This window comes from Eleginops maclovinus, chromosome 18 (genome assembly GCF_036324505.1).
Source record: "Eleginops maclovinus isolate JMC-PN-2008 ecotype Puerto Natales chromosome 18, JC_Emac_rtc_rv5, whole genome shotgun sequence".
Taxonomy (NCBI): Eukaryota; Metazoa; Chordata; class Actinopteri; order Perciformes; family Eleginopidae; genus Eleginops; species Eleginops maclovinus.
Window position 1 is genome coordinate 15857776 of NC_086366.1, and position 24907 is coordinate 15882682.

The 24907-nt window shown below is 41.2% G+C and overlaps 1 protein-coding gene across 7 annotated transcripts in view; it reads left to right on the forward strand.

Moving 5' to 3' along the window:
- Positions 1-24907, forward strand: part of ncam1b (neural cell adhesion molecule 1b) — a 66534-nt gene that overhangs the window by 3499 nt on the left and 38128 nt on the right. For all 7 annotated transcript variants that reach the window (XM_063907441.1, XM_063907440.1, XM_063907436.1 and 4 more), the window contains exon 2: positions 23846-23920. In XM_063907441.1, coding sequence (XP_063763511.1) covers positions 23846-23920 — 75 coding nt within the window. The remainder of the gene's footprint in view (positions 1-23845; positions 23921-24907) is intronic.

Below are 24907 nucleotides of genomic sequence, written 5' to 3' on the forward strand. Positions count from 1 at the left end.
CCTGCACTGCACTAGTGGTTCATGGTATAACAGTAATGTCTCAATAGTGTCCTCTCTATTGGGTGTGTTTTTCTGTTTATTAAGTTGTATTTTCTTTATTCTTTATTACCCTTCTTTTTGCAGAGGGGGAGGGGTTTTGATACTGACTTTGTGTCTTTGTTCTACTATCACCTCAGCCTACGTTGAAAAAAGACAGTTTTCTTCCGTTTCATCTATTTGCTTTTTTTATTTTTATTGTATTGTTATTTTATGGCAACAATCCCAAATCTATCAGCCAACATGGCTTATTAACGTTAGTCAATTGGTATTGGCACAAAAAATCCCTTCCTCCCAAATGTAATCCTTTTACAAATTCCATAAAACAGAGAAAAGCATCATTTTGAAAAACTAAAACCCATAAATGTGCTATTTTTTTAAATGAAAAATGCCAAACAATTCATTTTGTTTATCAACATTACTGTCCATTAAATGTTCCGTCAGTCAGTTCTTTGTTCTTTCAGCACTACATCATGACTTGGGGCTTCATTAAAACGATACAAAACATAATTAAATATTCATTTAAAACCATCTTCGAAAGCAATTTTGTTTGTGTCTGTTTATTTTTCTCTGAACCAGAGCAGCAATAGTGATTCATGATCATCTGCAGACATTTCTCGACAAGTCTTTCACTTCAAGCGTCAACCAGCGCTCTGCAAAATGATATTAAAGTCAGACACAGACGTTCTGAGAAAGGTCCATTTGGGAAATCCAGCTGAAACAGGTGAAGTGCTGGGCCTGCTCTCTTTTCACCTCCATTATCTGGGATTTTAGTTTTGTCTTATCAAATAACTGAAGCTGCCAAGAACACTGCTGACAGGCTGCTTCAGAGCTTTAGAGGCTGCTTATTGGACCAGAATATGTTTAAGGATGGAACTGACAACGGAAAAAAACCAACAACTGGATTTGGAGACAATTTCTGGGAAGTGTCATCCATGCGTGTGTTGGGTATTTAATCTATTCAGACTTTTCAAGGAATTCATGTGTTATCTTAACTGTGAAAGTCAGTGAATCAGACCTCAGACTGTAGTTTCAAAGCTTCCTTATCTCTCTCTTTTTATATCTTATAGATGCCACAGTTTTTATCCAGTATTGAGAAGGAAAGGCACGAAAGAGACTATGGATTTGTTGCAGCCAGAACTACTTGACTCTACTAATGATGGGGAGTGGATCAGACAGATCCAGGTCTGAGAGAGTTGAGAGAAGCTGCGTGGCCTTAGGACGTTATAGAGATGACATTACACGCACGTGACCCAGTGAAGCACTATGGGGGGAATATTAAAACATCCTTTCCTCAGGGCCTGCTTACAATAGAGCCACAGACTGTGGGTTTTAGTGGTTGTTTGTCCCTGAATGGCTTTTGTGGTGGTCAATATATCACTCCTGTGAGGTTTGAGTTATTAGGTTATTAATCAGGTTTCAATTAAGATTATGAATTAGGTCAAACGCAGCACTGAGGCGAGATTGTTGTGTTTATTCTTACTGGGCGCATGCACTGAAAACCTGCCTCATACGTGTTGCTTTTTAGCTTAAGATTTTAATGTGCTTCTCTCAAAACTGGAAACATATTAAGATCTCAGAGCGATGGGAAAATTAGAACAGTGTGTCCTTGTCATTCATCAAATCAAAAATAAATAGGCCATCACTGCGAGCAGAGGATCCCTGAGGACATGTAACCCTAGATTGGCAAACCTTTAGGCATTATATGGCCTCTCTCCACTTGGAAGCAGTTGCTCTGTGGGACAAAAGACGCCTTTGACACTGTTAGAGACTTTTGTAAAGTATCTAATATCTACTAGGTATAACCATCTGTTCAGGCTTGCATCTCTTCAGACAATGCTTAAGACAACTTTGTGCTCCGTTGATCAGATTTGACCGTTCACCTTCTGCTATGCACTTGGCAATATGTATCATCTTTTTCTCACAAGGCTATTTGCTTCAAATAAAGACTTGCAGATTTTTCCTTTTGCCTAGGGCAGCTGTTATGAAGTGATTGCTCTTCCTAGCCCTATTGCTGCCTTTTTATGTCTTATTTGAGTGTGTTAGAATCAGGGAATAACAGGACTCTGAAAAAAGGGGCTTTTCACACTTGAAAGTCTGAGCAAAGGTTCATTATTTAGTTTTGGTGTACATATGATTGTGTTTTTCTTGTTTTTACTTTGCAATTATGCGAATCCACTAAATAACTATATACAACGTCTTTTTATCACCTAGGAAGGAGCTTATTCAGCAACAAACTGAAAACAACACTATACGTTTACTGCCACTTGACAACTCGATTGTTAATTACTCTTCTGCTCCGATGGCTGTCTCTCTCTCTCTCTCTTCTCTCTCTCTCTGTCTCTCTCTCTCTCTCTCTCTCTCTCTCTCTCTACGTTTACCACACATGCTAAGCACTGAACTGTTCTCAGTAGACGCTCTGCAACTCTTTATAACGTGACGATAGCCGGAACCTCCTTTAATAGGTCAGAAAGTTGGAACCACGCTCTTTACGAACCAGACCATGGTTTGATTTGGAACGAGACCACCTGTTTTGATCAAACCTGGGTCCAGCTATTCTGGTCACGGTTTCATACCTGTTATTTTGGTTTTGACCCAACTGTAAAGTCAGAAGGTCAGACCAAAGAAGGTGTAGAAGGGCCCTTAGTAATCACAGCCCTGCCTTTTGGCCCATGTGGTCACTAAAGAAACAAACAAGTGTACAATCATGTCACTATTCATGCTGGAAGAAGTGTCGCGATTTTCTAGAGCCCCAGTTGCACTCCTCAACGCAAACTCCTGAAAGCAAGCTTTTCAGTGTGTCAGTCTGATTTTAAGAAAATGAGTGCAGATCTCATCTTACTGTCGTAAAGCAATACGCTTTTGGCTAGGATTCAGCTTTCAACTTCTTTTATGGAGTGTGAGCAGAAGCAGTGTGTGTGTCTTCAGTGTGTGCATCCATGCACACCGTGGTACATTCATTATTAAAACACTATAGGGTGCATCACTATGCTCTGAGCAGGGGAAATTTTGATTGCTGTGCCCCAGGCTTTCTTTTTATTTAGTCGCCATAGTGTGTCTCCTCTCAGCTAACGCTACACTGGCTTAGTCATTGCCTGGCAACTTGGAGATAGCCCTGTTTCACACAAAGTCATGACATGCAGTCACTTTTCTATGGGGGAAATATCCATCATTATTCTTTAAAAAAGCTGTAATTTTTTATCTCACACTGAGACGGCACTATCTCCTGACAAGCAATAGCAGCTTCAGCTGATTGTTATCCATTCAATATGCAGGATCCTCTTTTGAGAGGATGTCACTGATTCCCACAGATAAAATAATTCTGTAGGCAGATATAGCCTAAAGTCAACTTAATATTATTATTACCCATGTACATTATTTCTATGTGAGACATTTTGTTGATTATTTGCATAGCATTCCAAAGCTTTCCGACCATCGCATTCAAAACTACTTACTCTCATTCAGAGAAATGTGGTCTTGAAAAAAGATTTCAATGTGTCACTTTTTTAAATAAATGTGTTATTTCTACAGCCAACCTTTTGATAGCTGCCTGAAGGGTAGGGATTGATATGATCAATGTCCTTGGTTAATATAGTAGTATGTCTTTGTACAATTACTACCTTTATCTCACCATCATTATTTATCTTTTTTGAGTCATCAAAGGAAAACAAAGATATTTATATTCAGAATAAAATATTTAACATTCACATCACACAAGTTCATTGATTTCTCTGTTCTCAACAAAAAATCTAGTGTTTTTCCCCAGCTGAAATGTCAAGACACTCTTCTAAAATCACCCAGCTGTGAGCGCATTGGAGGCGCAGCATTTTGTCATCTGGAGCGTCTGGTTGCTATGATACAGAATAACGGGTAGAAATGTATATGTCCTACTTGCTGTGGCTTATGCTCTGTATGAAACGGAGCGGAGGCATGTACAGAGAGAGGACCGCTGCTCTATGTGGGTTCATTACATTTTATCCACAATAAATGATTGCGGTGATTATAATTGTTGTGTACAAGACCTGAAGTTAGACGTAGCCCGCTTGTTTGTGGTATCAAACTCGGCCCTCCGCCACTATGATTGGATGGACGTGTTAAAGTGACAGTACAGCGTTATACCAGAAACGTGTCTTGTGGACAAAGGTTACAGGTCGACAAAGCTAAAGTGTGAATGATGGTATATTAAGACTGAACCTACGGGCGACTCGTTGGCTCGCTGGGGGCTACCAAGCGCTCATGAGCATTGAGTGTGCTAACCCTGTCCTACAGCCACATGCCATTATCATTTTTACAAATAGGAGAGGATGTGATGTCATTGGGATACTGAAATAACTTCATTTAATCCTTATTTGTGCAGATTAATTTAAAGTTGTGTAATCCCAAGTATTACCAAAGATAGAAAGTAAATACATGGCAACATTACATCCATTTCTTTTATTGTAGAAGTGTGTAGCCCCTGTAAATGCAAGTGCATGAATACTGATTGACTCCACAGTATGTTAAATATAAAGTGTAAAGCTCCCTATTTAATAATACATTATTTTCATTCAAAATTAAACGTTATACAAAGGTGCTCATTTAGCAATCTGAAATCTTAATAACCACTTTGAAGATGTAAAAAAAAAAACATAGTCTGTACCGGCGTTTCAAGGCCGCTCGTGTTCTGCAATACGTGGAGTAATAAAGCTGTCGTCAACAGATGTGACAGATGGCATTGTGAAATGAATGCTTTTTTTTTTTACCATTGTGACAGCTAGTTCCCTTACAGCTGAGGTGTAGGTAATTTTAACCGGGATGCATTAAGACATGTATTTCTCACAGAACCCCCTTCACCAGACCGATGAACCACACAGACAGATGCTGACTATTTACCACAAACCCTGTTCCATTTTATTAACCTCAACCTATCAGATGTAATCTCTAAAGCTTTGGTTTTGTAGACATTTCAGAGGCTATAAGGGCTCATTTTAATGTTTTTCTCCCAATAAATGCTCTAAATTGCTCACATTAATAGGCAATATTAATGAGAGTTGAACAGAGCACTTAGCAGAATTCCTGGACACAACAGACCGGAGGTGGAAGATTGGAGGGGATTAGAGTCCATCTCTGATTCAGAGGTCACTGGAGGACTATAGTTAACTCGTCATTGCTAGAGATCTGGTGTTGCATCAGATGTTGTGAAATGCTGAGAGCAGTTTGGATATGGTTTGGCTTGGCATCCTTGGACAGGTACCCCACCATATTCCCCTTATCAAAGAGTTTTCTGACAAAAGGGTTAGGGTGTGTGTCGGTAGTGTTCTTCTTTGGCTGCGTTTAACCTTGTGACAGATTGAGAGGGCACGAGGATTTGCTAATCCTGTGTCTGGAAAGGCTTAAACCGGTTTCATACTTCTCGTGGTCAGGACTGTGTGGAGGGTGATATTGCACAATTGCGGCAAGGTAGGTGCTGTGTCGAGGGTCTGGAGAAGTTCTGAGCAGCAACCTGTGCACCAAGCTGTGTACATCCCATATTATTTAACCTCGGCAGTGTCGCAGGGACAGCATAGCAACGATTGGCTCGGGGCAGATGTCAGTCACAGCTGAATGACCAGACGTTCAAGGGGATCGACGTCGCGCCGTGCTGACCAAACTGACTCACAAATACTCTGGCAATAGGGTAATTTGTGCATATAGAAAGAGGAACACAGCGACTGAAATTGCAATATCCAAACAAACTTTGTATGTAATGCATTGCCATCTTTTTTAAAGTAATGGTTTCTTTCAGTATGCATGTTGTCAGTTTGTCTTTATTAGGATGTCTATCACACTCCTCCCTAAAGGATCTCCTCTCAGTGTGACTCATTGACTTCCACTGCCTGAAAGATGTCTTGCACCCTTTGCCAGCAGAAGCCGGATGTGTCATGAACCCCATTGTGCATTTTTTCCATGGATGCCATAGAGAGCAAAGGCAGATGACAGACCCTCCTAAAGCAAATAAAAAATATCACTTCATAGTGGCCATGCCAGTATAGATAGAGAGAGTATCTTTGCAGCCTTAATATGTTGGAAAATAATGGCACATCCTCTGGAAGAACAACAATATACTATTACTGCTTTCCAAAATGATTATCATTGTTGATGTAGTGTCCTAGCAATTCTTTACTAATCATTGAGCCTGCAATTTTCAACAATTGTAGTTTTATGTTCCTGGTTTAACATTAGTGTCTAGTATCTATTGTTTTCAAGCCAAACACATTTGAAACATAGCGTTTTATGAAAATGAATGCACGTTTTGTACATTTCTACTTAAATGTTTCATTAATTGACTATGATTAAACCACTTTGCTCTCGGAAACAAATCTGTAACCGTGCTGTATATGCAAACTGCAATCATACACTGTTTTCTCAATGCTAGCTGGTGATTTGTATATATAGGTGTGAGCGGGATGGCTCAGGTAACAGGTAAGAGACGGAAGCGTTCGGCGTTGGGCAAAAACAATGCGTTTATTGGTTGAGAATAGTGCCCACAACAGGCAGCTCCGCGGTACTTTCCGAGCGGGGAAGGCCAGGACGGGGTGTGTCGTCTTCCCAGGACCCAGCCTACTGCAAGACAGATCAGAACCAGGTTACCAACATGCCTTATATTAAACGCCTGATTACCTGATTCCGATCAGCTGTCTGGTCTCCGGCCGAGCCACTCCCCTCACCCCAGCAGCCGGCGCTCTAACCACACCCGGCTGCCACATACCCCCACCGCCCGACTCAGGCCGGGATCCCGCCGGCCGACAGCCGACCTCCCCCCCCCCCTCCGCCGAGCGGGAGAGGAAATCGGCCACGACCATCCGGTTACCCGGCCTGTGGATCACCTTGAAGTTAAACGGCTGTAACGCCAGATACCAACGAGTGATCCGGGCGTTGGCATCCTTCATGCGGTGGAGCCACTGGAGCGGGGCATGGTCCGAATAGAGGGTGAAAGGGCGCCCCAGGAGGTAGTAACGCAGGGCGCCGACCGCCCACCGTATGGCGAGGCACTCCTTTTCCACCGTACTGTAGTTCACCTCCCTCTGAGCCAGCTTACGGCTAATGTACAGTACGGGGCGGTCGACCCCCTCTACCTGCTGGGACAAAACGGCCCCCACCCCACTGTTCGAGGCGTCGGTCTGCAAAACAAAAGGTAGAGAGAAGTTAGGGGTGAACAGAAGCGGCTTTCCACAGAGGGCTTTCTTAACCCTCTCAAACGCCAGCTGACATTGCTCCGTCCACTGGACCGGATCTGAAGCACCCTTTCGGGTCAGGTCGGTCAGAGGGCTGGTCAGCTCCGAAAAGGCGGGGATGAACCGCCTGTAGTAACCGGCCAGCCCCACGAACCTCCTGACCTCTTTTTTCGTCTTGGGCACCGGACAGGCAGAAATGGCGGCAGTTTTCTCTATCTGTGGCCGCACCTGCCCGCCGCCCAAGTGGTACCCCAGATACCGTACCTCCCTCCGCCCAACCGCACACTTCTTTGGGTTGGCCGTGAGCCCCGCCTGCCTCAGGGACTCGAGCACTGCCCCCACCTGCTGCATATGCTGCCCCCATGTCTCACTGTGGATGATGACATCATCCAAGTAAGCAGCAGCATATGCAGAGTGGGGACGCAGCACTCGGTCCATGAGCCGTTGGAAGGTGGCTGGAGCCCCGAACAACCCGAAAGGAAGTGTGACAAACTGGTACAAACCGTACGGAGTGGAGAAGGCCGTTTTTTCCTTCCGTCATCTGAGGGGTTCACGTCCCTGTTCAGGTGCCACTGTGAGCGGGATGGCTCAGGTAACAGGTAAGAGACGGAAGCGTTCGGCGTTGGGCAAAAACAATGCGTTTATTGGTTGAGAATAGTGCCCACAACAGGCAGCTCCGCGGTACTTTCCGAGCGGGGAAGGCCAGGACGGGGTGTGTCGTCTTCCCAGGACCCAGCCTACTGCAAGACAGATCAGAACCAGGTTACCAACATGCCTTATATTAAACGCCTGATTACCTGATTCCGATCAGCTGTCTGGTCTCCGGCCGAGCCACTCCCCTCACCCCAGCAGCCGGCGCTCTAACCACACCCGGCTGCCACAATAGGCTACTCCCACTGGAGATTTCTTTACATCAACCACCATTAGTGGGAAGAGGAGATGTGCCTGTGGAGTGCTGTACTCTGCTGTATGACAGCACATGGCTGCGTTCTCTTCCTGAGAGGCTACAGTAGCACACAGTTAAAACACATTTTGACTGAACAGGGTCAGGGCGCAGTTTCACCAGTGGATGTAAGCAATCATGCTGTAGCATTAAGAACATTTGACATAAACTGCTGCGGTATTCATGTCATACATCAGTCTGACCGTGCCGTATTGGAAAAAAGGTTCATACATGGTTTCTGTTAACTTGATATCATGTCAGATATTAGCATCCATCCCTGCCATGTCTGTCTGTGTGTTGGATGACTTTCAGTGTTACATTCCAACATTTAGAAGGCAGGATTAAGATTTGTCCATTTTGGGTATTAAACAAGACATTCAGAGTAGGCCTGTTTCACTGCAAAAAGAAAGTAGCAAGCAATTTTAGCAATCTTTAGTACAGCTAGCTAACGGGCATAGTATGTGTTCAGACAAGAGAATTAAGCTGAGCTTTTCAAACTTCCAACACCGATTACAGTGTCAGCCAGGGCAGAACAGAGCCTGGGGGGAGGACAAGCCTCAGGTGTGAAGACTGAAGGCAGAGGCATTGTGAGGGGCAGAGATATACCCCGAAATGTTGCAGATACAGCAAAACGAAAAGAGAAAATACAGACAGGGTCTCTGCTGATACCTTTAGGCACAGGCCCACTCCTCTAGTGGGTCTTGATGAATGAGAGAGATCTTTTTTGAGTCTATACAGTACATTCTTTGTCAGCAAATTGCTACATTATTCAAGAGGACTTGCTCTACCATTGGACCAATGTCTTTCTTATAGTTATTGTCTGTACACATTGTACCTACATTTCTTCTTTTTACAGGTAAATCAAAATGTTCAACTTTTGTCATACTTTTGATTTTCTACAGTGTCTAATTTGTTGTTTAGGAAAACTGCTGACTGAAATAAATGCTTTCATTGGCTGCATGTGAATGTTCCCTATCTGTGGAGACATAAAAAGTCCAACGCCTAAAGGAGTGTCCTCATAATATCACAAAATGGACATGACTGTTTTGGTTTTGCTTTGTATCTAAAAAGTTGTGCTGCAGTGTCCACAGTATCTGTCCAAATCATGGCAGTGATGTGTTGCACAAAATAAACAACCCTGTTCCCATCTCGCCTTTTTAGAGAATTTAATCAGAAAATTAGCTTGGAGGAATGCAAATTTGAAATTCCTTTGCAACCTGAGTGCTCTATCTTGGAGCGGCTGTTTTGCCTGAGGTTCTTGATATTTATTCACTGATGGGGTGACATGTTTCCCCACAATGCAAGCAAGCTGTGCGGTTAGTATACTAGTGTCTCAAACAGATCGTGTTTAAATAACCACAGGACAGTTGCTACCCCCAAAAGAGTGGCACGATAATTAAGGTGAAATACATGGTTTGTTTACTGAACAATTGAGCTACGGTCTTTTGAAGTGTTTTTGTGCATACTTACTGGGAAAGTGGCTGGATTTGTCAACAGAAATGCAAACAACATCGTGGCTGCTTACTGTCCCTGACATGTAAAATGGGGACTCAGTTTGGCCTACACTGCTGCAGATGATAAATGATGGATCACTTGTTTGTATGTCGATTAGCATTGCAGCTGGGTAGCTTGTTAGGCACTCAACCCTTGCACCAATGAATGCCACGCACTAATGTTTTTGGTTAATGATCAGTGGACAACCCTAGTCAAAACAAATAAAACATACATGAATACAAACTTCCCCTGAATTCATTCCCCCATTAAATTCATTCTCAGTTTACATAAAAAGGATGACTTGAACTAAAGCGACTTTCTCAGATGTCGTGAATTTCTTACTACTGAATTTTCCAAGGTTTATATTCTCCAGGCAAATGTGTTCCAGTGGTTCAGCTCACACGATTTGTCCCAGAACATCCAATGAGCTGCAACTCAAACGTGCTGTGTATACTGCCTAGGCTCTACATCAGGCTGCATTTAGTACATTTTAAGAGAGGGGAATAGTATTAATCAGCTCTTGGACTTTTATTTGAAGGTCAAACAAATAAGGTTTAACAATACCCATCAATACGAATGATGGCGCATGTAATATTTTTGTTTTATCACCTCAAATGCATTGATGATAGATATGCCTCTCAAATCCATGTATGTCCAGTGGTAATTAAATTAGCCCAGGCCACTTAGCTGCCACCTTCACATATTGAGAATCCTATTACATATATAACAAGTAGGCATAAAATCCGAAAAAAGGCATTACCCAGATCTAATTCATCACAACCCTGTTTTTAAGTGCCGAGATTAATTGCAATAGTCTTCCCTCTCTCTCTCGATGTCTCCGGAGATTCTAACCCTGAGGAAACGAAAAGTCAACTCTCTGGAGGTTAGCCCTGTCCCAGTGTCTATTTTTACAGCCCAGTCTCTGATTGGCCAACAAGGTGTGTGTGTGTGGAAGCTCATGTTGTGTCATAAGGTGCCTCTGTGCCATCTGTCGTCCTCACTGGAGCCGTTGTGAAGACAGACCACGCCTAGCCAGTCGGTCTCACAGAATGCAAAACACAACCTTGGGCTTTCCTTTTGCTCTTTCGTACTGACATCTTTATCAGGACCCTGAGGGAATACATGATCCAGCTTCCCAATTACTGCTTTTTATGAAAGTCCCTTTGATTTTGTTGGTAACTGTATGAACAAGTGCATCGAATGTCAATGATAAATGTTAGTTGAATATTGATTGGATGGAAAAAGGAACACCTCACATAACCTTCTAACAGTAAATATGAACAGATTTGCTGAGCAGGTTTAGTAACAGGTTGTCCGTGATTCATTGCTTGTCTAGGCTGTGCATGAAGTTGTCTCGCCAAAATGTGCGAAAATGATGAATCACAACATTTGTGTTAGACTTGGCTGACAGAAAAATAGCACAAAAAAGCATACTTCTTACTGTTGAATTACCATTACTTACCACTGTTTCTGCACAAACTTCTTCCACTTCTGTTACAGAATTTTAAGAAATGTTTTGAAGTAGCATTTGCACAACTAGAATGGTTGTCCGCTGTTTCTCCACTGAGGATGAGCAACTGGCACAGTGACACCATCGTGACAAAACGTTAATCACTAGAAAAGTCGTGACAAGCAAATAAACAACAGCTCGAGTGCATCCTTTTTTTTAATCTCAGGCAGACTGAAAAACAAAGATAGGATAGAGGAAAGATTACGTTACCAGAGAACCAAAACACAGGTGTCCAAAATGAGCTTGCGAACAATACGTTTTTATAGTTTTAATAAACATTCACAAGTGTTCTCTTGTGATGTTCATGGCCGCCCAATTTTATAAATATATCTAAAAAGAGAGCCTTATGTAGACAAGGAAGATAGTCCTTTGACGACATTTTGAGTCAGCGCATTAGTCATCAGGAGATGGGAACACATTATAAGGTCCAAGCCGAGTTAATCACAAGCCGAGCACGGCCTCAGCTTATTAGCTTGATCCGCCTCATAACAACCTACCGTAACATATCTATTATTAAAATGATGATAAAATTGATGCATGAACTTTTGGATTTGAGCATTTGCAGACCATTTACTTCCGCAATAACTTATATAAGATACTACAGGAAATAAAAGACCCCAAAAAGCATTATAGGGCCTACAGGAGAGATGTCATGTCATCAGTCTTTATTTACAATTCAAAATATGACACGCTCACCCTAGTGGGGAAACTTCCATCCTAGTGTAATGAATGGGGACAGCTCTACCCTGCCTGAGCCAGCTTAGGGCAATTGCCCTCACTGGGTCAATTTGAATTATAAACTTTAAAGCGGACTTATAAACTATGAAAAATCTACTACATTTAATAAGTAATGTCAGAAACGGTTTGGTTTCTTTCAATTTCCCACCACCCTCTCTTTGTGTTACTGTTTCTATTTGTAGGTGAATACAGACCTGCCAAACAGGCTGCAGGGGAACCATCTGGCAGAGTGCATGCTACTGAGCATCAACAAGCCACAACTGGCCGAATTTCCTTTTGACAAAGCAATAAAGCTTTTTAAAACAACATTTTAAATGATAAAGGTCTCTCAGTCTGGTTGTAAACTTCACTTAGGTTCAATATTATGTCTGATTCAATAGTTTACAATAAGTTCTAAAGTTTGTCTTGCACTGAAGTGGTATTTTATTTCCTATTTTTAAGTCGCCTATTGATATTAACACCAACACGCTATCTGCTCACCTCACGGGTAACGACAAAACCCTGCCCCCCCCCCACTGCAAAAACTATCAAACAGGAAACGTTGCCTACCTTAACTGCCCTTCTGCCTCAAAGTCTTAACCATTGCCATCTAGTGTGTCAGCAGAACCTCAGATTACTCAGCACCGGAAAGGATTTGGAAGAGCATGGTGTTGGTTAAGAATCCATTTGACTCGCTGTCGTGGCTTAGCGCATTTATATGTGGCACGGATTAATGAGGGAGGGCATGAATAACACATGCTTACCGAGTACCTTGATTAATGCCAAGTGAATATTTTTACTTAAGATAGCCAACATTCTTTAACATTTCTAGTGTAAAGAGGTTAGAAAAATGTTGCCATGAACTTGGTGCTGAAGTTTCGGATATCGTGACATTCTTAAAATGGCATACTTAAATGTTCTCCCTGTGTTTGCAAGGATATCCTTTTGACTGCTCTGGTTTCCCACCCTAAAGACCTGCACTTCAGTTCTATTAGTTGTGCTATTGCCCATGACCAAGGTGATGGCCCATAGAACTGCAGTTGATCCCCAGGCACTGCGTTGTGGTTACCCAGCACTCCTAAATATTTAGGATGGGTCACATTCAGAGGACAAAGTGTCCCATGGGGACCTATAAAGTATAACTAATTTTAAATGGGATCAAACAAATGGGCTTATTAGTTGAGCAGAGATGACCCGTGTGCCACCATCAAAGGGTTTTATTCTGATGGGGTTAGCAGGGGGCCTGTTTCCCAGCAGGGAGATGCACTGCACGTACACACCAGAACCATTAATTACACTATAATGGCAGGTGTCTGGTTAGTAAGATAATACGATATATCTTATGAATACAGATTGTATAAGAGGAAAAGACTTTTATTTAACAATTAAGAAGGTATTTTGGAAGGCAGCTGGCCACTTCAGCACGACCACATTAAGTGATTATTATTGATTATTGGTGTTTCGAAATTACAGTTGAATAAAATAGTAGATATAGTTAATAATGAGCGTAACAAAAAGTTTGAATGATTGACAACATTAAATGACTTTATTCAACTTGAACTCTCTAAATCTCGTGTTTCGGTGAGTTTCATTGGTTTTGCCAAATAAAGCCCTTTTTGCAGTCCTTCTTATACTGCAGGTGACATTATTGTGTTTGGTGTTGTATTAACTGCTGCCTGATGAAACTCTGAGCTGTAACACCTACTCAAGTCAAGAACGCTGTAAAACCTTCAGTGAAATGATGAGCAGATAGAGGCCTATGATTTCAAACTTGGTGTCGCAGTTGTATCATCAATATTTTAGATGATGTGATTTCATCATGCTACTGTAGCTGTGTTGTTTTTAGTTATCTTTTATACTAGTGTTTGGCTGGTAAACCAGTCAGTCAAATGGGAAGTTACAGTCTAGCAACTTTCTGTAGAGGCATCTATATCCTGTTTGATGCAAAGCCACTGTTTTGGTGAGATTGATTGGCTTATGGATGGCAAACGCGTAAAGTGGTCAGCGGCGCAAAATATGAGGACAGGAAAAGACCAGCTGAGGCCTCGTCATCTTGGCTTCTGTGGTGATTGACCCTTGTTTATTTACTGGCAAAGACTAATCTTACTGGCATTTGATTCTTGGCAGGTGGTTATATCAGACTCATTTAGTATGGGAGGCGGGACATCAGTATTTGATTGACTGCTGGTGGGTGATATCCAAATGCTCAGCTAGAGCCAACTGTTTCAATGCCAGCAAGCAGCGGAGAGGAGATGGCCATGGGGAACATTGTTCAACATTTCTCTGGTCATCGGATCAGTTTGGGGCGTCTGGTTTCTCCTCCTGCTATAAACATGTTTACACAGTCATGTTTCTCAGCTCCGTAACCTTGATGGAGACACGCTCATGTCGTTTTTATTTTCATTAGCGCTTTAATCCAATTCACTCTGCGGTGTGTAATCTCTAATGGGTCGGCGGCGTCGTCTTCCTCCATTCATAGACGCTTCAAGGAGTGGCTGCACACACTGTGTCATCCCACACGACATAATGAGTGCTCAAGTGCTGCTATGCCTCTCCGCCCGGCCCCTGCCTCTCTCTGGCTGTATCTGAAATGGTGCATTCCCTCTTATTGATCCTCTTCCTGGTGGAGTCACAGGCAGGCTTATCCGGCTCGTCCCAGCTTGTCTGCCTTCTGAATGGACACACAGAGAGAGCTGTGTGCATGTGCCAGGCTTCCGAGCTCTGTGTAGTCCCAGGCAGCTTGTGGCTGAGTGGCCATTGTGACTCCCTGCCTCCTAACCTCCCTGTCCTCCATTTTTCCCTCTTTTGTTGTTACAAGAATTATTAGAAGTGCATGAAATTCTGTGAGCACAGCATTAGTGTGTTATATTCTGGCACAACCTTCATACCTTCTCCCTGGTAACAAGAAGGCGTTGCTTTGCGGGCTTTTTTTTGCGGGATTGTGTCGTGACAAGTGCTAGCTACTGTGAAGCCACTGGAGAACTACTGGTATGATTAATCTGGAGGAAATGGTGTTATTTTGTGACAGTCTGTGATGATTCATTGCCTTTGCAAAAATATGTTAACATTTCAGACATTGTTCATGCCACACAGACTCCCTTTTGTTGTATGTGGGTTCCACACAAGATTCGAGCCCAAAATAAAAACAATTCTGTGCAATATGCCCAGACTGCAGCCAAGAGTCTTTCCATCTCACTGATTATGCATGTCTTTTTTAGACATTGTGAAAGACTGCTCTCTCTCAGTCCTCGCACAGGTTGTACTGCTCTACTGGAGCCCTTAGCTGAGCAAAATTCAACTGGCGTCAGTGGTATAGCTGTTATTTTGCGGCAGCACATAGCTGTTTCTCATATGTCACAAAACATTATTTCACCCGGCATTGTTTGGGTTTACGGATTTATTTTTAATCAACCACAAATTAATCCCTTTCCTGTGATTATCTGGAAGCTTTCTCTCAATTGTATTTTAAGTGTCCCTGCCACTAAAATATCTTCATTTTCTTCTGGGCTTGTTTGCAGCCTTCTAAATACTGACTCATTACAGGAGTACGCAGCATGGCATGATGGGCCACAGACGCTCGGCTCTCCGTGTCCCTGGGCTTTTGTCGTGTTGTGCACAGCTGAGGCAGATGCTGAGGGGCACTCGCACTAAATTGCTGGTATGAGGGCAAATTCTGTCGGCCGCTGAAGTGGAGTACACTGTAGCTCCTTGAGACACAGCTTATCTCCAGGTCATTTAGACTTATATTTTGGCAGTTTAAGTCATTTTTTTTGTTAAAGAATGTTTCGGCAACCCGGCAGTACATCACATAGAATGTACTGTCTACGAGAAACTCCACTAAATACATTCAGAACAGCCAACAATGGTATGTTTGTTTTATGATTTGTTCTCGTCAGTAGTCCTTAGAAAGGCAGTGCCAAGTCTGGGAGAATGGAGCATTCATGTGCATCTGCATTGACTGGAAAAATATCTTCCCTAATCTGAATTCAGCTTCTGAATGTAATTTATTTTTTCAACAGACTCAAGTGATGCATAATAATGAGTCTAGCTTTGTTATGAAAATGAATCCATACATATTTTGGAGGGTTTCACAATGCAGAGTTGTTGTTATTGTTATCTGGATTCTGGAACAATTTCAAGACTGGATAAATCTTCTATTCAAATTGCTTGTTTTGTCCGACCAGCTCTCTTACAATCCAAAGATGTTCAGTGTATCATCATGTATGACGAAGACAATCATTCAACTTTTTGGACAACCAACTGTCGGTTGAACGGTCAAATATCATTCAAATCAATCATTTATTTCGTAAGTCATAATTGATCTGAAAATCATGTTTAATGATTGTTTTATATTGGGCTATTTAGATGTGGACCCTATTTAGGTTAAATGCTCTTTTATAGGGATCGAGCTACACATCCCTGTGGCTTATGACATTAAATAGGACATGTTTATGTTCTGTTAAGCATACTTCAATATCACAGCCAAACACTTTTCAAATGGCCACTCTTCCACCCCCAGATAGGAGTCTGAATCATCTCCACTGTGTCAGCGCGGCTTCTGCTACCTCGGCCTCTTATTCCAATTGATGCTGCCCTATTATGCAACACATAAATATGACCGTTACGTCATACTTCAAGTGATATTTTATTCTTTACATGTAATATTCTGCTGCCATAAAAAAAAAAAAATCCTCTTATCTGCTGACTGTGCAGGATATATTAATTAATATTACAGATAGACTTAATCATTCATTACTAATAAAAAAAGAACATAAGCCTCATTTAAAGCTGTAAATGCCACAGAAAAAAAGATTTAGGATTAAGATTGAGTTTTTTCACAAGGTTAATTTAGACTGAAGGCATTGAAATAGATGATGTTTGGAAGCAGGCAGTTACTCTGCACTTGAGGTTCCTTTTGGGTTGGCACACAACCAATTCTTTTAAACCTAATGCACAGAGATTTACTGTGAGCTGCCAGCCATCTGTTGTGCAGTCTTATCATGTTTTAAAAAGTAATGCACAAATGAAATGCCCCAAGTGTCTAGAGCCTGGCTGATATTGATGCTTCCCTTTGGGGCTTTAAAAAGAGATGCAACAGAAACGGCCTCAGATGAACTCTTTAAAATTTGCTATTTAGACATCACAAGGCTTCACTGGTTAATATTGTGTTGTTGTGTTGGATTTGTAGCTCTACTTCAACACAGTATGTGGATAACTGGCGCAGATGTCGTAGCATCATAGCACGAGCGGCCCCTCCGCTGAAGGCAGTCATGGGGATCAGTGAAGTTGTGCTCTGTGTTTTAACAACCTCTTCAATGTAAATAGTCGCTCCTCGGAGGCTGCACTGCTGTGTCCAATCAGAGAGCCATATGAGAGAGAGGGAGAGAGAGAGAAAGAGCGGTGATGTCAAAATATGGGAATAGGGGAGCTGGGAAGCAAGTTTCCATAGCAACTGGTTGAAGTGAGTATAACTGTGGTTGAGAGGCATGAGCAGCAAGCAAACACTCACTTGTTCCTTAAAAGTAGTCCTGAATACAGACACTTTGGGAGCGCATTGTCCCTTTAAGACGGGGCTCTCAGTGCCGCGTTTGTTCAAAATTAAATGCTTCCGAGTTAATTTATAGCAATGTGGGCGTGAATCTGTTCGTTGTGGATTGAGATTTGAAATGTGTACGGGTTGTGTTTACTAAACCACCTATGTCTTTTTTTTTCTTTTTTCGAGGTGCAAAGTATATTATTAACCTGCTAGTTAGTGGTTACTATTTTAAAAGGCGGTCTGGGACAAATGTGTTGTCAATTTCATAGTTGTGTGTCCGTGATGATATATATATATTATATTCTATAAATAGTTTGAATAAAGTAAGTTACAGGCAGCTTCCCGAGCTGGAACATTTGGAAAAAAATGACATTGTGATATATAGTGAGTAAGTCTCTGCAAAACATACACTATAAACACACTGGCACCATCACTGAGGCAGAGGCTCTGCTGTGCTGCAGACATCTCTAAAAAAGAATTGCTTTCCCCGGCAGTGGAGCTGCATGAAGGCGCTTTGACATTGAAATGGTGGTATATTCAAGTTCATGAATGAGTCCATGAACTATGGGTGTGAGTGTTGGTGTTGACACACACCTTATATCCCTGTGGTCTGCAAACAAAGGGGATTGAATGATCTTTGCTGCAACTGTAATTAATATTTGTACCTCTTAAAAGGTTAAATCTTTCTGATGAATCTTTTTTGTTTTTGTGATTTATCACATATTCCAGAAACTCCTGATTTTCAGCATACAGTACTCCAACCTTGGGCAAAGTATAAAAGTACATACTATAGAAATACTGTTCGAGGAATGCCTCACAGTCATTGAATCCAGCCCTAGTGGCTAGCATACCTTTCATTTGAAGTACATATCAGACTATTTTGTTGATTTTGGATTACAGATGGTTAAGCTAAGGTTTGTGAGTGTCAAGTGTAGAACATTGTGTTGGCCGTATGTGCCGGTGTTGTACGCTGGCAGAATAGATAATGAGCCTAATCGCACACAGCAAGTGAAGCGCGTCGCTGCTTGGGTCGAGGCTTACTACCACACTCTCTACCACCCGAGGTGTTGTTCTAAGATAACTATGGAGGCCAGAGGAAAGAGGCCAAGCTCTGCATAAATTATCATCCATAGGTTGTCCTTCCTTCTCATATCTTATCAGTCACTTCCAACGTAACCATGGAAAAGTCAGTGTATTCCCGTGGGGAACTTACATTTGAGATATAACCCAAGCTGTAAAGGATGGGTTTTGGCTATTTAAGGATCTCCAACTGCAACCACTGATTACTGCCGCCCAAGGACATCCACGTTCATCACTTTCATTCATGGAATAACCCCCCTCCACCACCATCACTACACAGAGAGGCATTAACACACCCACACACGTGCAGGCTCATGTGTGCAGTTGTTTGAAGTCGCACCATGCCTCATGGCTGTACTGTAGAACTCATGAAGACTCTTAAATAGAAATAGGTTGAACTCGTGGAAGAATTTATGGTCTTAAACCAGTTTCTTTTAAGTCAGTGGAACCAACTGTTTGTGCTGTGACATGCATTGAGAAGCATCAGAAAAATAAACTCTTCTCTGATAATATGCTCCCACTAATAGTATTTCTCCATGTTATATATTGAATGAGATTTCAATAATAAGACTACGAAACACTAACGTTTGGTTGATGACCTACAGAGACATGAATTATTGACACTGCAAGCTGTCTCCTATAGTCACAATCAGCTTGCATCCAAATCTGACATTGCCCACAGCCACAGTAAACGTTACGTCACAAACAAACTGATCATGTCAGAGCCACTGCTCCTGTGTTGCATTTGAATTCGCCTTTTGCATTCCTGTTTAGATGCAGTGAAAGTTACCCACAACTTGATTCATTGATTATGTTTTCATGGTATTTCGGTAGTGTGGTAAAATTAAGGCACACCATCATGTTCTGCTCATATGTCATTAAGGACCTCATTTAGACAGACCGGCATTCTGCGTGTTGGCAGCTGATGTTTGGGGTTCCAACCATGTTGTGCTTCCATAATTGGCAGTGTTTTGAAGGCAGAAACTATTACATCTAATTATCCTCCTCGGTTTTTGAGTATCTATTTCATCCACAGGCTTAACAATGAGTTATTGATGTGAAAAGGAATCTAAAGCGGATCACAGCTGGAGAAATGATGTAGATGGAAAATTCCTCTTTTTTTGTCCATTTTTCAGAAGTCATCCTTTCACACTCTAATTTCATTGTCAGTCTGGTTACATGTATTGTAACATTGGCGATGGATGGTGGAGATTCATTTTATTCATCTTGGCAAATATTCAGATTAAGACTCTGAACTGGCCATTTTTTAAAATGAAATGTGAGGTTTAACTGCAGGGAGATTGCATGTTTTCCCTGAACTAGGTCACTCTTTCTTCTTAAATAGTTTTCTCTGAAGGTCTCTCACTCGGTCTAGCATTGAAGGCCTTAACTACAAGGAAACGTACAAGAGGATTGGGCATGTTACACTTATTCATATGAAACTTTTATAGGCCTACGGTTAGGTGGGCCAATTAGTGTTACAACGCACCTTCAGATGCTCCCAGGGCCACCGTCCTTTCTATTCCTTTTTAAGTCCTTGTTCCAGTTTTAAGAAGTATGATTTTTCGAATCTCCTTTTTCAACTCTGTAAGTGCATTAAGTTCACATTAGGTAAAGAGCTCACACTCGATTGTTGGCGGTTTTGCAGAAATAATTGCAGCATAGGTGAACACACATGAGAGGATACTTCACATGTCATTAACAAATATACACCAGTATACTGTGTTTTATAGTATTTAAAGAAGACACAATGGAAGCAAGCAGTGCCTTTTGTTACACCTCTGGCTTTATTAGTCAATTTATTGAACATGTAAACCAAGACTTTACAAGGTGTAACAATAAATAATCAAGGAGTTGTCCTTCGTGTTCAAAAGGGCAAGAAGAAGCTTTCTGGTCCTACGCTCTCTTGCAAACATTGTTCATCGAAATCAAAGTTCAGTTCATAGTCGTCAGCATTCATGATATTTGACTCGTTGTTTTAAAAAATTAAAATAATCTCTTTGTACAAATAAGAAAATAAATAATAATAATCTTTACAGGTAAACCGAAATCGTCAAAGACAAGAATAATCCGGAAATCAGCCGTCCAGCTCATAACCATTTAGCATTGGGTTTCTGAATAGATGTTTTAGTTTAAAGCACAGTATTTCAGCCCATCATTACAGTTATTCCACAGATTAACTTAACTTTTGTTGTTATGCAGTGAAGTTTGGAATTTGTACGAGGTACGAAGGTACAAGGTACGGACACACCCTACACATTGATCCACATAATGCTAAATCAGTCAATAACTCAACACATTTGAAGTCAAAACAGTCAAAAAATATTAGCTATTTCATCATTAATGTACTTTCCTTCTATCTGCAGGCCATGCTCCTTTAACTTCTCCTTCAATTTCAGCCTTTTTTTGTCTCGCATGCTAACTTATTTTCTAGGACACGGCTGTTTGGCCACCCCCTGCTTGAAAAGAGTTCTTGTGCTGTTAACTGGACTTGAGCTACAGTAGCTTGTTAGCCTCCTAAATATATGGAAAGGGAACTGTTGGTTGGAGAGCAATTAAGTCTTGTACATAATTATCTGCAGGAGGTGCCTCAGCTCTGCCTCCTGTCCAAGAGGGTGATTAGTGATTGTTAGTCTAGAAAAAACTCCCAGCCTTTAAAGGTGTGTGTTCTAGTGTAAGAAAAATAAAAACCTGGTGTAAGAGGCAAGGAAGAGGGATTGTGCGATGGAAATTCCCTGTGGGACCTTCATTCTTTTCAACGTCAGCTTGCTTTAAGGATACAAGAGTGGTTTTGCATTGTTGGTTTTAATATAGGAAATACAATCCTGTGAAGTCTACTGACAGGTTTCACAATGTGGCTCACTGCTTCCTGACTCTCACAGCTGATCCAGTTAGATGAACGTTTCATGATGTCTTAATGCTTTAAATTGTTTTTCTCTGCTTTTTTTAAGCCAATTATCTAGGCGGATATACTGTAGACTCAGTAAGTGTATTGGGTGCAACCAGCTCAAACGAAATGCAAAGGCCTTGCAATAAATTCCACCTTCATGAATGTCATGATGTTTTGTTGAAGATGTTTTAGGAAAGGGCTGATTCAACTTTATGCTCATTTTGGAGGCTGCAGTTTGTGGTGCTGTTAGAATGTTACTGCCAGGTGTTGTAATTACCAGACGCTGACGTGACACCGCTCTAACCTTGTGAGAGTGTGTGCTTGTGTGTGTCATTATGACAAAATGATACTCGACTGTAGCAGGGACTCAGGTGGTTAAGAGTATTTACCCATGGGTTTAATATTTCTGTCAGATTTTTGTCACTGCGATATCTTTCCCGTTCTGCACATAGATGCAGCCAGGAAGATTTACAGATGTGTTGTTGAGCTCGAAATAAAGACTGTATTCAAAGATGGGCATTAGTATCAGTTATGTGTACAATATGAACAGGTAACTGAGTGTTTAGAACATACAGAGTACATGTTGGTGAAAAAGAACAACCAAACATTTTGGGATAATTGGCTTGATGAGAAAATGTGCAAAGAGGTGCCTGTTTATTTGACTATTTGAATACAATCCTTATTTTCTCAGTCCAAAAAACAAACAAAAAACGTAGCTATAAAATTACCATAACATTGTTTAAGTAAGCAGTTCATTTGAAAAGAAAAAAAAGGGAATTGTGATGCCTGGTTTTCATGTTGTTTTGCTTTAAATATCAAACCGTCCTCAAAAAAATGACACAATTTGCCTCATTTAAGAATAATCCAACCGAATAGCCGTCATGCCAATAAAAGAGCTTTTGTTAAATTGACTAAAATGAGGATAATCTGACAGCAGACAGTGCAAACGACAGTCATTTAAGAAGCCTCCATTTAGTGTCTCTGTGTCGAACACTGCTGCTCTGATTGGATACAGGATCATACTCATACAATATCTCTCTGGAAGATGTAGTTAACGATTTGGTGCTTTCACTTTTGGGTGTAATGAATAGGTGTCTCAGTGTTTTTCACCTGTCATTGTTCACATGAATCTTTCCGTGATTGATTAACAGTGACATCATCAAAGTAATAATAGATAATCAAAAGATAAAAGATGCCTACACTTTTTAATCTGGACCTTTGTTATGTTCAGGTTTTGCCTCTCACTATCGATAACTACAATCATGTTGTCATTCTGGGAGTTTGATGGGTGAAGATCTTAAGCACTTCATTATAAAATCATCAATCATCAGATGCTTGTCATTCACTTTTCAAGCAAAGGTCACAAAAGTTCACTTCCAGCTTCTCTAATGTGAATTTATGCCGGTTTACTCTAAAATGTTCACCCACTAGCCAAAGAAAAGAAAAAAAAACAATGTATATTCCTTAACTTGTAAACTTGAGCTCTGCAATAATATTTTGTTAGCCTTTTATAACTAGCTTGGTCACTCGAGCTGATTTAAGTTTTATGTGTTTTGGGCTCATTTAGTCACACTTCTTAGTCACACCGCAGGAATCCTTGACTCCTGATTCTACTGGAAACAAGTGAAGCTTTGTTCTAGTTAAGCACAGAGATGTTTCAGGCATTACTTCTGTGTCACAAATCTGTCTTTCTCTTCCGTTCTTTTGTGAAGTGAAGGCTTTGGGAGATGCGCTGCGTTTATCTTGTTAGACAGACAGCATGATTTCTAAGAGTTTTTTTTTAAGCATCTTAAAGGTTTTTTCTCTCATGGACATTGGCAGCACTGCATTGGTTGGTACCCACTACTGAGTGTTGACTGAATAATTGCAGTGCTGGCTGGGTGTTGTTCTCTCTAAAGGACAGGAACACTGCAGGCAAAAAAGGAACAGGAAATGTTGGGGTTTCTTCTAGTAATATTGCTGCTGGTGTTAAAACTAACAAGGTCAATTTTCTTAGTGTGCACGTTTTGCTTCCATTGGTTCTAAGTACCTGCTTCCTTTACTCAAATTTAGTGCACTTTTGGGCTTCCTGTAGGGAATTAATCACACCTTGATTCTTTAATTTTTTCTCTAATCTGCTGATTGTGTGTTTCAAGTTTGACTTTTACTTCTTGAACCAACTGTTAACTTTAAATCAAAGCAGTCTCTAGTGTGTGTAATATCGTCAAATAAGAATGCAAATCTGCTTTTGACTGTGAGGAAATATACATAATGAAACTCCAAGTGTGAGGCCTCCATAATACTCTAATAAGTAATTGGCTGATCAAGTAAAGAAATTAAAATAAAAAGCTGCTCTGGTTGCCTGCAGGCAGCTAATTGCGTTTCGATGGCACACATTATAATGTCTATATAATTCCTGCTTCATTTACTGTGTTGCTAATGAAGTGTCTGCTGTTTTTTGTTAAAGTTTCCCTGGAAGTGCAGATCATCCCGACTCATGGAGAGATTAGTCTTGGAGAGTCCAAATTCTTCATGTGTGAAGGTAAGTTCACTAAACTCTCTCACACACTGTGAACACACACCTGCATCCAACAGGTCCAATTTAGCTTTTACCTGCATTTTATATTAATACATCAAACATTCTAAAGATAAGGGCTGCCCTCGACTAAAGATTTTTCTAGTCGACTGATAGTGGTCAATTCAGGAGATTAGTCGACTCGCGTATATGATATATTATGCTTTATGAAAAAAAAATCAACTTTTTTTTTCTTGTCCCGAAATGGTTTCAGTTTCAATGTCTGATAAATAACGTTAATATAACAGTATGGTACTTGGTGCTTCACATGAAATATGAAGTAAAACAGTAATAATTTACCGTTGAAATATAAATTAAACTGTAGGCTACATGTAGAAAGCCATGAGATTCACAGCGCACCGCACGGACGGAGCGGTCCGCCCTCAGCGGTACAAACCTCAGAAGCTCCGGTAAGGATTCTTACTGTGTGTGTGAACAAACAGCGAGGACACACACTTAGCATTGAGTCCTAGTTTCTCTAATTCAGATCTGAATATAAAAACCCAATAAATACTACACTGGATACAGCGACTAATATGCTCGTAAAAAATATCCCTCCGCACATTACGCCCTGATCATGAAATGAAAGCTTCAATTGATCGTTTTCTGAATCAGAATAATTATATATTACAGGTTTATATATGTTGATACAAAGCTAGGCTACTCCCTGACTCACTGATGCTGTTTTCCTCCGGGTCTGAGGAAGGGACACACATTGTTGGGGATAATAAAGCTCTGTGTTGTGTCATGATGGCGTGGAAAAGGAGGCACCTTTTTTCCAGCAGAGTTTGCACGTCACCTTTTGGGGCTCGTCCCTTACATGCTCAGAAGGATCCCAAACTTTGGATATCCTGCCCGACAAAATTAAGGACCAGGCACAGCTCTGAATAAAGTCTGAGGGGGTTTCCAGCTGACGCGTCATAGCACATGCAGCGCGCAGATGGACCCTTTTTT